General features: G+C 40.5%; 1 protein-coding gene across 1 annotated transcript; it reads left to right on the top strand.

The window, feature by feature from the left end:
- The first annotated feature begins 1247 nt into the window (after positions 1-1247).
- Positions 1248-5890, top strand: LOC147463620 (protein KINESIN LIGHT CHAIN-RELATED 1-like). The gene is made up of 4 exons (XM_086489843.1): positions 1248-1493; positions 1944-3543; positions 3906-4789; positions 5143-5890. Exons 2-4 carry the CDS (start codon positions 2158-2160, stop codon positions 5330-5332), a joined length of 2460 nt encoding a protein of 819 aa, XP_086345969.1. The 5' UTR covers positions 1248-1493; positions 1944-2157; the 3' UTR covers positions 5333-5890.
- The last annotated feature ends 7943 nt before the right edge of the window (positions 5891-13833 follow it).

The following is a 13833-nucleotide window of genomic DNA, read 5'->3' as shown; positions in this document are numbered from 1 at the left end:
AAATCAACCCTTGGCTTTATTTTAGGACCAAGGGGAGCCTTGTTGGAATCTTGGCTTCAATGACAAGGTAACAAGTTGAGCATCACATTGTCCTACTGTTGGAAGGGACTATGGATTTGCCCAAATATGTATGTTAGGTTGAATGTTAGCAAATCAATAGTGTGCGTGTGTGTGTGTGTGTGTGTGAGAGAGAGAGAGAGAGAGAGAGAGAGAGAGAGAGAGAGAGAGAGAGAGAGAGAGAGAGAGAGAGAGAGAGAAAAGGAAATCCTAGTTAGCTCAGATTGGGGAATTTATCACTCAAGAGACATAGATCCACCATTTTGCATGGAAGAACATGGTGGCAATTGGGGTAAATGCGAATTGTACTTGGGACGACATTTAGGCCGTGACTCAATGACATCACTCTTAGGTACACACACCCACACTCTTCAAGTGGTAGTTGAAATTTGGGATGATCTATGAGATTTCATGCCGCCGTTTGATATAGCTTATAAGGATTTGTGTGTGTGTGTGTGTGTGTGTGGTACCTGATTCAAACCTCTAATATAACGGGGCTCGGTTGAGTGAAGCCTCAATTGCATGACTATCTCTCTTCCCACTCTTCCTATTTCTATTTGTGTAGGTGTATGCAAATAGGTACTTTACCGATTTTGATATGGTGTACATATGTATGTTTGTTGTATTATGAATGTGCAAAGGGCACTAGGGTCCAAGAGCCCATAACAATGTCACATGCACCATTGGGAGGGAAACTTTGAGAGGGAAATTCAAACAAAATCAATTAATGTCCTCAGTAACTTTCTCATGTGAAGGGGGAAATTCAGGGTGGTAACATAGAAATCCAACTCTTTATTGTATGCATTCAGAAGGGGGAATGCGAATAGTGAAATTTTATCCTTTGATCCACCTTTAAGTTTGTAAAAGGGGGGAGGTTGAAGAGTGAAAGTCTACCAAAGGCAAAGGCTTAGCATGGAAGCATCATTTGGCTTGCTTACAAAAGTGAGAGGGGCCCTTGTCCTAACAACCAAACCAAGACATCCCCCCTCCCTCCCTCTCTCTCTCTCTCTCTCTCACACACACACACACACACGCACCTCTCTCTCCTCCCCCCCCTTCTCTCTCTCTCTCTCTCTCTCTCTAAGATTTTGTTTGCACACTTTTGACAAACGCTTGAACACTACCAATTGTTGAACTGCTATGAAGGAGACCAATGTCCTACTTGACCTTGACCTTGAATATAATCATTATCATCCTCTCCTATTTCAATGAGAGTAGGGTACATTAGAAGGGTCCTAGAGAGAGAAAGGCGCAGAGAGTCTCAGAGAGAGAGAGAGAGAGAGAGAGAGAGAGAGAGGGAGGGATGAGGGTAATAGTCCCTGGACCCCCTTCCAGTTGGCACTGGGCAGCTCTATTCTGGTCTCAAGAATCTTGTCAAAGGCCATGGTGGGCTGCGGACAGAAGCGCCGAAGACGAAGAAGAAGAGATAATATAAGGTTGGTTTCTTCACGTGCTTGCTTCACATTTCAACTTTCAAGCCTATACCCAATTATCCATCACGCGCTTCCTTGCACAGTTTAAAGCTTCCATCGCAAGCATTCGTACTCTGTGTTTTCTTCTGTTGCATGTTTAGGGTTCTCTTTGCATATAAGAGTTCTGCAGGAAGCTCCATTCGGCTTCCGTGTGCGTATATCTGTGTGTGAAGAAGTTCGAGTCTGTGTCTATGTAAAAAACTGAAAGAGTAGGCATTTCTTTGCTGCTTGGTGGGAATTGAGCCTACTGCATAATAGGTTTAGTGAAACATTGAGCAGACAAGGCATGCAAGTGAAATTCGGCCGCCTTTGAACTTATCCGCTACATGATTCTTGCACTTGTAGCTGTCAACATATGAGAACAAACGTGAGTTTCATTGCTGTTTAGTGGGAATTGAGCTTACTTCATCGCAGGTTTAGTGGCATTTTGAGCAGACAGAGCGTGCAAGCGAGTTGGGTTGTCGCCCACCCCATATTCATAGCCGTCTACTTACAAGAAGAAAGCGTATTTTGGCAGTATTCCGCCAGGAGCAGGACCTCATGAGACTTCTTTTCAGCTGACAGCTCTCACATTACCCTTGCTTTTACAACGTTACAAGCTTCAGAACTCCTAAGCACGCATTCAACAATGCCTAGTGTCGACAGCAACGGGCCACTTCTCTTCTTGCAGCAGAACAATGGTAATTTCTATGGAGAAGGTCTGAGCGTCCGCAGGTACACAAGCCCTGGGAGTCTACAGAACTATGCATCCGAAAGCACCCAACAGGAGATAGTAGAAGCCCACATGGATGATGAGTATGATGAAGAAGATGCGGCATTTTGTGCAGAGGCTGAAGCTTTTGCTAGGAAGTGTGATGTGCATGAGCTTGCAGTGAAAAGGTTAGTAGAGGACTTGGTTGAAGATGATGAATTGGAGGCTTCTGCAAAATTGATGAGTGTGCCTAATGGGGGCTTGGAAAGTAGCTCTGTTGTTGAGGCTTCAGAGGAAGCTTCAAAGGAGGGAAATAATCGAAATAGCCAAGAGCAAAGTGAGGTTGATGAAGCTGCCGATATGGCAAGTAGCCCATATGCGCATATTGAGAACACAGGATCAAAAACTACGGCCACTTGTGGTAACGACCGTGCAGAAAGGAATAACAGCGCACACGGCGACTTGCCAAGTGAAAATAGAACACAACATCAGGCAAACAAGCGCTCTGGCGGTAATCAAAATGGGAAAAACTCCCATCACCCAGTTAGCAAAAAACGCATACAACACGTGAAATTGGCATCACATGAAAAGACTTCATCACGAAGTCCGCCCTCTAATAATTGCAACTCTCCAAATCCTACATCAGACAGGAAGCTTGCAAGCAAGCCTGGCAAGGTGCATGCCAATTCTGTTTCCAGCAAGAGATTCACCCAAGAGGAGAGCAAGGGGCAGTGTTTAACTGAGAATGAAACAACTCAGAGTAAAGTCAAGGAGTTTGCCCGCTCAAGAAAACCTGCTACTGGAATTGACAGAAGGCGGGCTTTGAGAGATGATGAGAGTGCAGTGTCGAGCGAGTTTCGTAGTTCGAACGCCAGTCACGATAATTTGGAATCAGGTCCTTCTCTTTTCAAGATGGCAAAGCGTGCCATTGCATCTGGAGACAAGCCTCAAAAGGCCTTGGAATATGCAATGCGAGCAGCCAAAGCTTATGAGACGGCAGCTGATGGCAAACCCAGTCTGGACTTGGTCATGTGCTTGCATGTGCTTGCCGCCCTTCATAGCTCTCTTGGGCAATTTGATGAGGCTGTTACAGTGTTAGAAAACTCTTTGAATATGGCTATGTTGAAAATGGGTGGGCAAGAACATGCTCTAGCTGCCTTTGCTGGTTATATGCAGCTGGGTGATACGTTAGCCTTAACAGGAAAAGGTGAAGAATCTCTAGCAGCTTATTGCACGGGGCTCGAGGTTCAGATGGGAGCACTAGGTGAGAAAGATCCTCGTGTGGGAGAGACATGCAGGTACTTGGCAGAAGCACATGCTCAGGTAATATACTAGTCTCGCATTGCATTCTAGTATCTCTACAGGTTTCATCTTTCTCTTTGTGTTTAAGAGCATGATTTGGTAGATGAATAAGAAAGTCTTCCATAAATGAATGCTTTCACTTGTTTGATGCCTCTTCGTGCACCAAAACTTGTGTTTATCAGCATACATTTTTGGCCAGTGCATGCTCTGGTGAAGGTAAAGGATCTTTAGTGGAAAATGGGAAGACGTTAAAAGCATGATCCACATATTTATGCACATGTAGCCTAAGCAATAAAGCGATTGTTTAGAGGGAGATGAATATATATGTGCAAATCTCTGCAGTGATTCTGTCCTCCTCCAATTAAGGTGTTTGGTTTTTGCAGGCTTTGCAGTTCGACAAGGCAGAAGAACTGTGTCAGCAAGCACTTGCTATTCACAAAGAGCATAGTGTTCCTGCCTCAATCGAGGAGGCCACTGATAGAAGGCTCATGGGTCTGATATACAATGGAAAAGGCCAGCATGAAGCTGCTTTGGAACAACTGGTGCTTGCAAGCATGGCTCTCATCTCTAATGGTAGAGCTGTTGAGGTTGCTGCCGTTGATGCAAGTATAGGAGATACTTACGTGTTATTGGGCAGACTTGATGAGGCTGTAATCTCTTACCAAAAAGCTCTCAAAGTCCTGAAAGCCTCAAAAGGCGAAAATCATGTTGCTGTTGCGTCATTGTACATTAGTTTGGCACAGCTGTATTTCAAAACAGGAAAGTTGAGGGAATCAAGAGCCTATTGTGAGAGTGCTCTAAGGATCTATACTAAGCAAGGTGGTGGGCATTCTCTTGAGGAAGTTGCGACTGGATTGACAGAGATGGCCATCATTTATGAGTCTCTTAATGAGCGCGAGCTTGCGCTTTCTTTCCTTCAAAAGGCTCTTGCTATTCTGGAGACAGCGCCAGGTCAGCAGAGTGCAGTTGCTGGTGTTGAAGCACAGATTGGGGTTTTTCACTACTTGCACGGGAACTATGCAGATGCTCGTGATTTCTTTGGCAAAGCTTTGTCTAAATTGAAGGCTAGTGCAGAAAAGAACTCTCCCTTGTTTGGAATAGTGCTGAATCAGATGGGTCTTGCTTGTGTGCAGCTCTCTGATATCCAAATGGCAGTTGATATATTTGAGGAGTCAAGGGCTATTCTGGAAGCAGTTTGTGGACTTCATCACCCTGACACTCTCTCGGTTTATAGTAATCTGGCGGGTGCCTACGATGCACTGGGCAGGTATTCTCAATACAGCCTTTTTCTGTGTGCAATTGCAAATGAGAAGTTTTTTGTAATTTTTACCAAATTATAGCAGTAATTGCATGCAGTTTTATATGCTTGAACTACAATTCAAGAAGATGCATGCATTCATAATTTCAGAAGAATTGTATCTGTATGTATTTATGTATGCAATCCACCATAAATATGATTCTTATGAAGTATTCTTATATAGAATTCACCCAAAGCAAGTATGTATTGACTCAAGGTAGTTGGGAAACAATGATGTTACCCGTGATAATTGTGATCTATATCATGATGTTCCACACTAAGGATTATTGATTTTCAGAATCTAATTGATGCGGTGATACTAGGTTGGATGATGCAATCGCTGTACTTCAATACACTCTGGAGGCACGAGAAGACATGCACGGACTGGAAGACATGGAAGCTGAGGATGAGAGGGCTAGACTTGCAGAGTTACTGAAAGAGGCAGGGCGACCGAAGACAAGGAGGTACCATAGCATACTGGACTCAACCCTCGAAACGGGGGCAAAATGCTGATGATGATAATATGGCAAAGAGAAGCTAAGAATGTTGCAAGAGTTCGAACCACTAGATGGCATTACTCTGATGGGCTTCATAAGAAGGAAATAGCATAAAACTTCATTGATGGCAATATTGGATTGGTTACATATGGACCCAGAAATTAACCAGCCACAAAAAAACCGCATACAGAGATTAGGCTCATATGCATATTAGCATGACTGCGGAGGCGGGGAGGTGCTGACATGGTAGTCATTCGAAGCCTATCAACCACTAGGAAGTTTGGCTCCCCTACCCTTTCAATGCAGGCTTTTGTCTTCAGAACAAAACCAGATCCACCAGATGGTAAGTGCATGCCATCCTCACCCTGTAGCCTGCCATGCTAAGTAAATTCAATTTGTGTGAAGTCATTCTTTGTTGCAACATTTTCACCAATAAAGCATTTTCTAGGCTGAAAATACTTCTCCTCATCTTGGCCCAATCCTTGGTTTTTCTCTGTAAATAAGTCAGTGAGGACTAGGATTTGTATTAGAATTCACACAATATTCAAGGGTCTTCACAGAATGTTCATTTGCAGCTGTTGTTTATGTTTTGCTTTCAAGCAAGGTTTGTGCATTGTTTAAGTCTTTGATTGGTATTTGAAACACAAGTATAGGAGGATTGTCACAGCCATTACTGCAAATAATTTTGAAATTGTCGTTGCTCATGCAGCTGAGACCTTGACATCTGGGCAATCATGCACAGTTTTGGTCAACAAAGGCCTTGGTGGTTTTAACTTTTTTGTCTTTCTTTTGGGAGTGAAGGGCCCCTCTCCCTTCTCTCTCTCTCTCTCTCTCTCTCTCTCTCCTTCCTTCTATCCGGACTCCCCTTCCCTTGAAAATCTCTCTGTTCAGTTGCATTGAATGCTCTTGTTGCCTTAGGAGGCCATGGTGAATCCTCTGGAGGCTATCTTGAATCCTCACCCCCTTTAGTCCTCGTGAATACATAGCTATATGACCAAGTGCCTATGTGGACTACAGAGGATACTCATCAAATGTGTCCCACTGAGGATTCTCCCAAGGGTCATAGGACATTGCCTATACCCAACATCCCTCCCCTTAGACTTTGGATTATGCCCATAAGTCGTAACACTTACGCCACATGCTACACAAAACCTCCCTTTAAAGGAAGGAACCATGGTAGGACCAAGCTCTCGACATTCTCCAGGAATGACTCCAACTTGCTCTTTCTCTTCTTCCTTGGACTAGGCTACTTTGCAGCTTCGTTTGACTTGCTTCTAATGCTAGATTGGTTCTTTGATTGGGATTCGAAAGAAGAATGCACCCTTTTGCCACAATGCGTGCAAAATTTGTTTTTGAAACAATCCCTTGAAAAGTGTTATGGCTTTCCATATTCATAGCACTCGACATTATTCGACGAAGATATTTAACAAGATGATGCAACAAAAGCTCCTCCACTAGAAGCTATGTCCCTCCTGTGCTCTTTGTCTTCCCCTTGTAAATGAGTTAATCACATGTTACATGGCAGGAGGAGCTGGCTCTTTCTTTGCACGTTTGGTAATTAGGTGGTCAAATGATTGGAGTGAGGGTTCAACGTCTTTGTCATCATGGGGTGCCTAACAATTGATGTATGTGAGTTGGGTGACAATGCTCTCTGGCCTATTTAACTAGACTAGCTATATCTTAATTTTTAACCATGATGAGCTTATAAAGCTTCTTCTCAAGGTTTACTTCCTCTTCTTTGTTAGAGCATCAAAGTTTTTCTCTAGAACCCCCCAAAAAGCTTCACGTGCACTGTCACACTCATGAAATGGGATGCACTGTCGCACTCATGTAGGATTGCGATAATAATCCCTAGGGCTTGCTCAGCCTTGGTTAGAGCTTGAACCCTAATGGTAAAGGATGGGGCCTTGGTTTGTGTTCCATACTTGATAGAGGTAATTCCATACTTGATAGAGGTAGTTGGTTTGTCTCATCACTTAGAGCCGGGCAGTGTCTACCTTCTCACAAAAAGAAAAGCATTATAACATCTCTAAAGATGTGGATAAGTATAGCATACCTTCCTTTTTCTTTTGTCGTGTTTGGTTGGATTTATTTAGAGAGAGAGAGAGAGAGAGAGAGAGAGAGAGAGAGAGAGAGAGAGAGAGAGAGAGAGAGAGAGAGAAAAGTTGAGAGACGTTCCTTTATATTCCTCCCGACATCCTAGTGAGGTTTGTTGATCAAAGCTTGGGTTCCCGCGTGAATAACCCTATGTTATCGGTGTTTAGCTTTGAATTTACACTTCTTGGCATGTAAGTTAGCATTTTGGGCACTTTTTGTACTCTCTCTCTCTCTCTCTCTCTCTCTCTCTCTCTCTCTCTCTCTCTCATGTGTCTCACACATAACTTTACACATTTACATAACTAGACAAAGCACAACAAACATCTTTGCAATGCACAAAAGATGGGACTTATTGAAATGAATTTGCTATGACATGGTCTTGTAGACCCAATGAAGACAATATACGGATTGTACAAATGTTGCGAGCATACCTCCTAAAAATTGTCCGTTCAATAGCTGAGGACATATAACTACTCATTGGGTTTATCTATTGCCTTTTAAGAACCATCATCAATGATGAGACGAGTGTTACAAAGATCATGCAAAGATTTAATGTGCAAAAAGGATTTAAGACGGTAGCTTTATGTGGGGTGTCTAGCAAGGCAAATGAAATAGCTACTTAGTTATGAATAAAGACAAAATTTGTAATATCAATGCCTTATTTTATACACATTTAGGTGAGGTAATCATCAATCAATTCCATCTCAAAATGTTCTAGTTGCAAATGATTGGGATGGAATTTTTCCTCATAGAAAATCTTTGAGATTTGGCTTCTTGGGCCCTTGGGGGTCGTTGCTCACATTTTGCTCCTCATTGGGTTTCTTTTGCCCTATGTCAAGTAGAAAAACACGCTTGCACCTTATCTCTCCTTTTTTTTTTGTGAAAAAACTTTAGGAAGACTTTTCCAATACATCAAATACAAGCCCGTCCAAAAGACTCAAAAGTCCCTCATCGTCCTTCCAATTGATGGCTTCAACCACAGTGGCAATGCTCGTAGCATGCGTCTTCTAAGAGTTCTATGATAGAAGTCAAAATTCATGAGCCTTCTTCCTCTTCAGGCTTGCACCTTCTCTCTCTCTCTCTCTCTCTCTCTCTCTCTCTCTCTCTCTCTTCACACACACACACACACACACACACACACACACACACACATGCATTGAAGGATTTTTAGTCTTGGAAGGAGTCTTGTATTTGCTTTGTAATAGGGATGGATAACATTTTCTCATGGTGTTGCTAAAAAAGTAATTTTTGATCTCAAATGTAGTAGTAGGCCCATAGCTTATTGCAAGCACTATATTAAACCTAATGTCCTTAATGATATACTTTAGCTCCTACCTCTACATCAATAGGTCCAACATTATCACAATCTAACAAAAAAATATGATGCCTAGCAATATCACCTTTTACAACAACAACATCATTTGTAAAAACAACACTATCTGCAATAACTTAATGTTTTGTGCTACTGCCCTTGCTATCCATGAGGTCAAGTGCATCACCTTCTACCTCTGCATCAATGTGTTTGAACAATATCATCTATAATAACAACAACAAAATCTTTCTTGGCACTACTACTTTTTCCATCTAAACTTTGCCACGTTACCTTCTACCTCTACATCAATATGTCTAACCACAACATCATTTTAATGAATACACAATGTTCAACAAGATCATACCTAGCACTAGCACCCTTATTGTGTTAGATGCATACATTTTTGCTTTTTGCATCAAAAGTCTAGGAATGATGGCATCTATACCGACACTTGTTTTATTTCACCAATAGTGAATAATTTGATCATTTGGAAAAATTCACCAGTAGTGAATAATTTGATCATTTGGAAAAATTCCTTTGTGATATACATATAGAGTATTCAAACATTGAGTCCAAAACATTCAAGAATCACATGAATGTACTTTTGTCCTATTTAAATTGCTCTTTGCTACCAAATTATGGTAGTGATGTGTGAGCACACTTAGGACCGTTAGGGCATTTTTTTTTTCTTCTACGAGATCTTTTCCCCCCCGGCTTGCATATACTCCCATCACTCAAGGGCAAGCCTTATCTTTGTATTGGCACACTCAGTAATACTACTTCTTGTTTCGTGCGCTCGAGTTTCCCTTTCAATTTCTCCATCTTCATGTGCATCCTTGTAGCTGTATTTCCAACAATTGGTATTAGAGTGAGCTTCAATATCCGGGGTAGCCTTTCTTGAAACCTTGTGATACATTCTCCAGTTGAAGTGATTTTTTGGTGAGCGTTCATAGAGCAACATAATCTTTGAGTCGATATTTAATGCAGGGGCCATCAAAATTTTCATTCGAGCTCTATTGGTAGTACCGCGCACATGATTTTTTCCTTCTGTGCAAGTTTTTTGATAGTGTAAAGTTTGCAAAATAGGAACTTTATACTCTATTGTGAAATGTGCTATATACCACTCACATGTTGGCTTTGTGCAATTTTTCTTCAATACAGGCAGCTCTTGCATTAGGTGCAGTCATCGACTGTGGTTGACAACACTGATGGTTTTTGCATGCTGTCTACTTGAGGAAAAATTGGATGGGGAAAACTATCCACTTTGGGCATACATGATGCAACGTGTACTTTTTGTGAAAAAGGAATTTGGAACCTTGCATAGGGTTATGATGCAAAACCAGGTCGAGGAATTCTGCTGCTAGAGTTGCTTTTCCTTCTTTTGAGCAGGCACATTGGGAAAGAAAGGATGCATAGGCTCATGCATTGATTGTACTTTTGTTAAATGTTCCATTACTCCACACATTCACTGTACACAAACAACAAAATAGGTATGGAATAGGCTAGCTATTTTGTATATGTGGGTAGGAATTTGGCTAAATTTTCTCACCTACATAGGGAGTTAGAGTCCAAGGTTATGCATGAGGAGGATGATATGGATGCACTTCTTACAAGATCAAAGATCTCAATGAGCAGTCCATTTCCATTGGCGAGATTATTCCTGATATGACTCTTGTGTAGAAAGTGCTTGCCATATTTGTATTAGACTTTTGCCTCTACCTTTACGCTTTTGATAGAGGGTAAAAATGATGTGAAGTTTGATGATATTATCTCCATATTTCTACAAGAGGCCCATAAAAAAGGAGTTAGGAAACATGCTATTGAACATGAATTTGTGGTGCACATCAAACAAAGAATAATGTTGTTGCAATGCTTCTAATAGTAGCAGGCCTGCCCTCACAAATGCTACTTCTTCAAACAACAACACGTATGAGAAATCTAATGATAAAGCAAAAAAGAAGCTTAAACCAATTATTATAAGGAAAATGTAGTTTAAGAGATTGGGAAGATTGTGCTTACTATTGCAGGTAGCTCTTTCACACTTTTGCACTCTCTATAGGGTACATGGGATCAAGAATAGTTTTTGTATGTGTTTGTCATTGCAAAAATTGGTATTGTAGTAAAGTTTGTGGATGAGAGATGTAATGTGCATGATCTCAATTTTGGTGATACTATTGTGGCATCTGGTACTTTGTTTCATGGGCTATATAATCTCAATGTATACAAGAAATGTGTGGAAGATACAACAAACATAGTTTCTGACTCGAAGAATATTTCAAATGTAAAACATTGGCATTCTCATTTGGTCATCTGAATTTTGCTAGTTTGCAATATCTGCAAAAATATGATATGGTTGCGTTATTACACCCTCTTGAGGCACCATTGAAACATGTATGTGAAGGGTGTATTTTGGGCAAAATGCATCATTCTAAGTTTCTAAAGGATGGGTGACGATGGACTACTCACAAATTGTAGACCACTTTTTAAAATGTGTATGTATCACATAAGTTAACTAGAGATGAGTATTTAATGTTCAAAATAAATACGTTTATGTATACATTAGAGGGCGGCAAGGGTTTTAAAATAGTCCATAGTGTAAGTAAAGTATGTATATTGGGTTATTATTAAATTACCTCTTGAATGCACATGATATAAGGAGCTTTCAATAAGTGACTGCCCCATGGGTCCAATGCACACTTCTTCTTTTGGGAAATATTTGCACTTTGTGAATTTCATTGATGATTACTCTAGGCATGCATGGGTGTATGCACTGAAAGAAAAGTTCAAAGTACTGTTGTGCTTCAAGAAATTTCTACTTAGGACTAAAAATATAGTCAATTGTTGTGTGATGATGATCACTCTTTGTTTTGATCAAGGGGAGGAGTATATGTCTAAAGAATTCAATGTAGTTTTGGCTAGTCATGGGATTAAACACCAATGTACAATGCTATATAATCCTCAACAAAATGGCATTGAAGAGAGGGAAAATAGGTCATTTATGGAGATAGCACAATGTATGGTCAAAAGTCAAGCTTTGTCACATTACTTTTGGCTTGAGGTTGCTATGTGTACCACGTATGTTCTAAAAAGGTGTCCCACCAAAGCGTTGCACTCTATCACTCCTTATGAGGCTTTTAATAGCAAGAAGCCATCCACTGGTCATTTGTGTGTATTTGGTTGCTTGGATTATGATTTTAAAAACCTGAGCAAAAACAAAAAAAAACTGATGATAAATCTATGAAATATAATTTTGTTGGTGGTTACATTAAAAGGTTATAGGTTGTATCATTTGTAAACAAAGCATATGTTGATACGTTTCAAGGCTGATAGAGACAATTGAACAATGTCCTCTTATCACAAAGCTCATGGATGACATGCAGATCTTAAATGTGAAGGTATGGTGCTGTTAGGTTATAAGTAAATACATTTTTAGATAGTGTATTTATTTTTTCTCCTCTGTCTATGTAGACACCCTTGTAGGATGAGGCTTTCTCGTGTGGATGGAGAGTGATAACAAATGAAAATCTACTGTTTGACTACTCCTATTGCAACCCCAAAAAGAATATTATGGTAAGCATTATAAATATAGCTATTACTTGGAATGTTTTTGAGAGCTAGCACACAAATCTTTCATTGCTAGATCAATAGGAATTGCTACACTGACAACCATGTTTGGTGGGTAAGGCCAAAGTCTATTAGTCATATTGTCAATGTCTAAGTGCCACTACCCACAACAGAACCCAAGCCCCCAAAGAGACAAAGAAGATAAAGGAAGATTCCATGCACCACAAAGGGCAAGGAAGATCCACACAAAGAGAAAAGATAGAGGAAGAGAAGCCCAAGGAGGTTCCAAAAGAAGAGAAGAAGGCAAAGAAGCCTATTGCCTCTTGAAAGAGCCCCAAAAAAACACAAACACATGCCAAAGAGGAGCAAAAGAAGGAGACAAAGAAGAAGTAGAGGACATTAGACCAGGGAGAAAGATAAGCAAAAGACACTAGAAGAGCCATAGCCCAAGGAGGAAGAGAAGCAGAAAAAGAAAGCCAAAGAGACATAGGGAAAAAGGCTAGAAAAAGAGTCAAAAACACCAAGAAAGAGCCCAAGAAGGACAGAGGAGGCCAAGACACGAAAGAGTCCTAGGATTCCCACAATCCCCAAAAGTATTTTGTGAACCAACATTTTGTAAATAGCAAAGCAGTACATAATCTACTTGACATACTCTACTCGAGAACATTACATACTATCTACTTGATAGCATTTCATACTCTCGAGTCTCTACTTGGGAGCATTTTGTAAACATTACATACTATTTTTTTTTTTTTGTAAAGAGAAAACATTACAAATTCTCTCCTTGAGATCATGATGTAGATTTTACAACTTTCACTGGCTCCATCTCTTATAGCTCCCAATATAGTCTTTCAGCTTTTACTGTAATTGTGGCAACCCTTGCATCTATCTTTGCATGTTTCTCCTAGTCCAATTGTGTTGACAACAACATGTCAAGGCCCACACCATAATCCATGCCATCCTCCAACCCTACTTCTGAAGGGCCTAAGTAATATGCCAACCATGGGGGGAGTTCTTTCAAGTAAGTGGACATAATGATAACTTGCTCAGGGTCTATCTCTTTCTTATCTTCCACCTCTTTCTTCTCCTTTTCATGGGATTTTATCTCTTTTTTCTCTCCTTCTTGCTCACAAGAAATGAGGAAGAAGAGTCAGAATCCTTGCCCATATCTCTTGGCCTATTGCTCATTGTAAGGGTGACAAACCTAAACCGGTTGTAGTGTTGTGAAGACATACAATATTGATGACATTGACATCAAACAAGATAAGACATCTAAAAAAATGGAAACAATAAAACAAATAAAAATGGAAACCAAAAAACCAAAATATCATTTTCCATTGATATGAAAATATTGTACAAAATATCAGTCCGCGAGAAGAAGAGAAAACCAACATTTGTACAAAATAAGGATCATGCTTTAGCTTGGAAAATGAAGTACTATCCCTTTTGGCACTTCTTGGTATATAAATTGTCAATCCTCCAGGACCTGCAGTCCATAAAAAAGAAAAAAGAAAAAGTAAGAATATGTCACACAAATTTCTCCA

This window comes from Adiantum capillus-veneris, chromosome 2 (assembly GCF_014529385.1).
Source record: "Adiantum capillus-veneris isolate H3 chromosome 2, ASM1452938v2, whole genome shotgun sequence".
Lineage (NCBI taxonomy): Eukaryota > Viridiplantae > Streptophyta > Polypodiopsida > Polypodiales > Pteridaceae > Adiantum > Adiantum capillus-veneris.
Note: the sequence above shows the minus strand (reverse complement) of the source record. Positions and strands in the feature narration are given on the sequence as shown.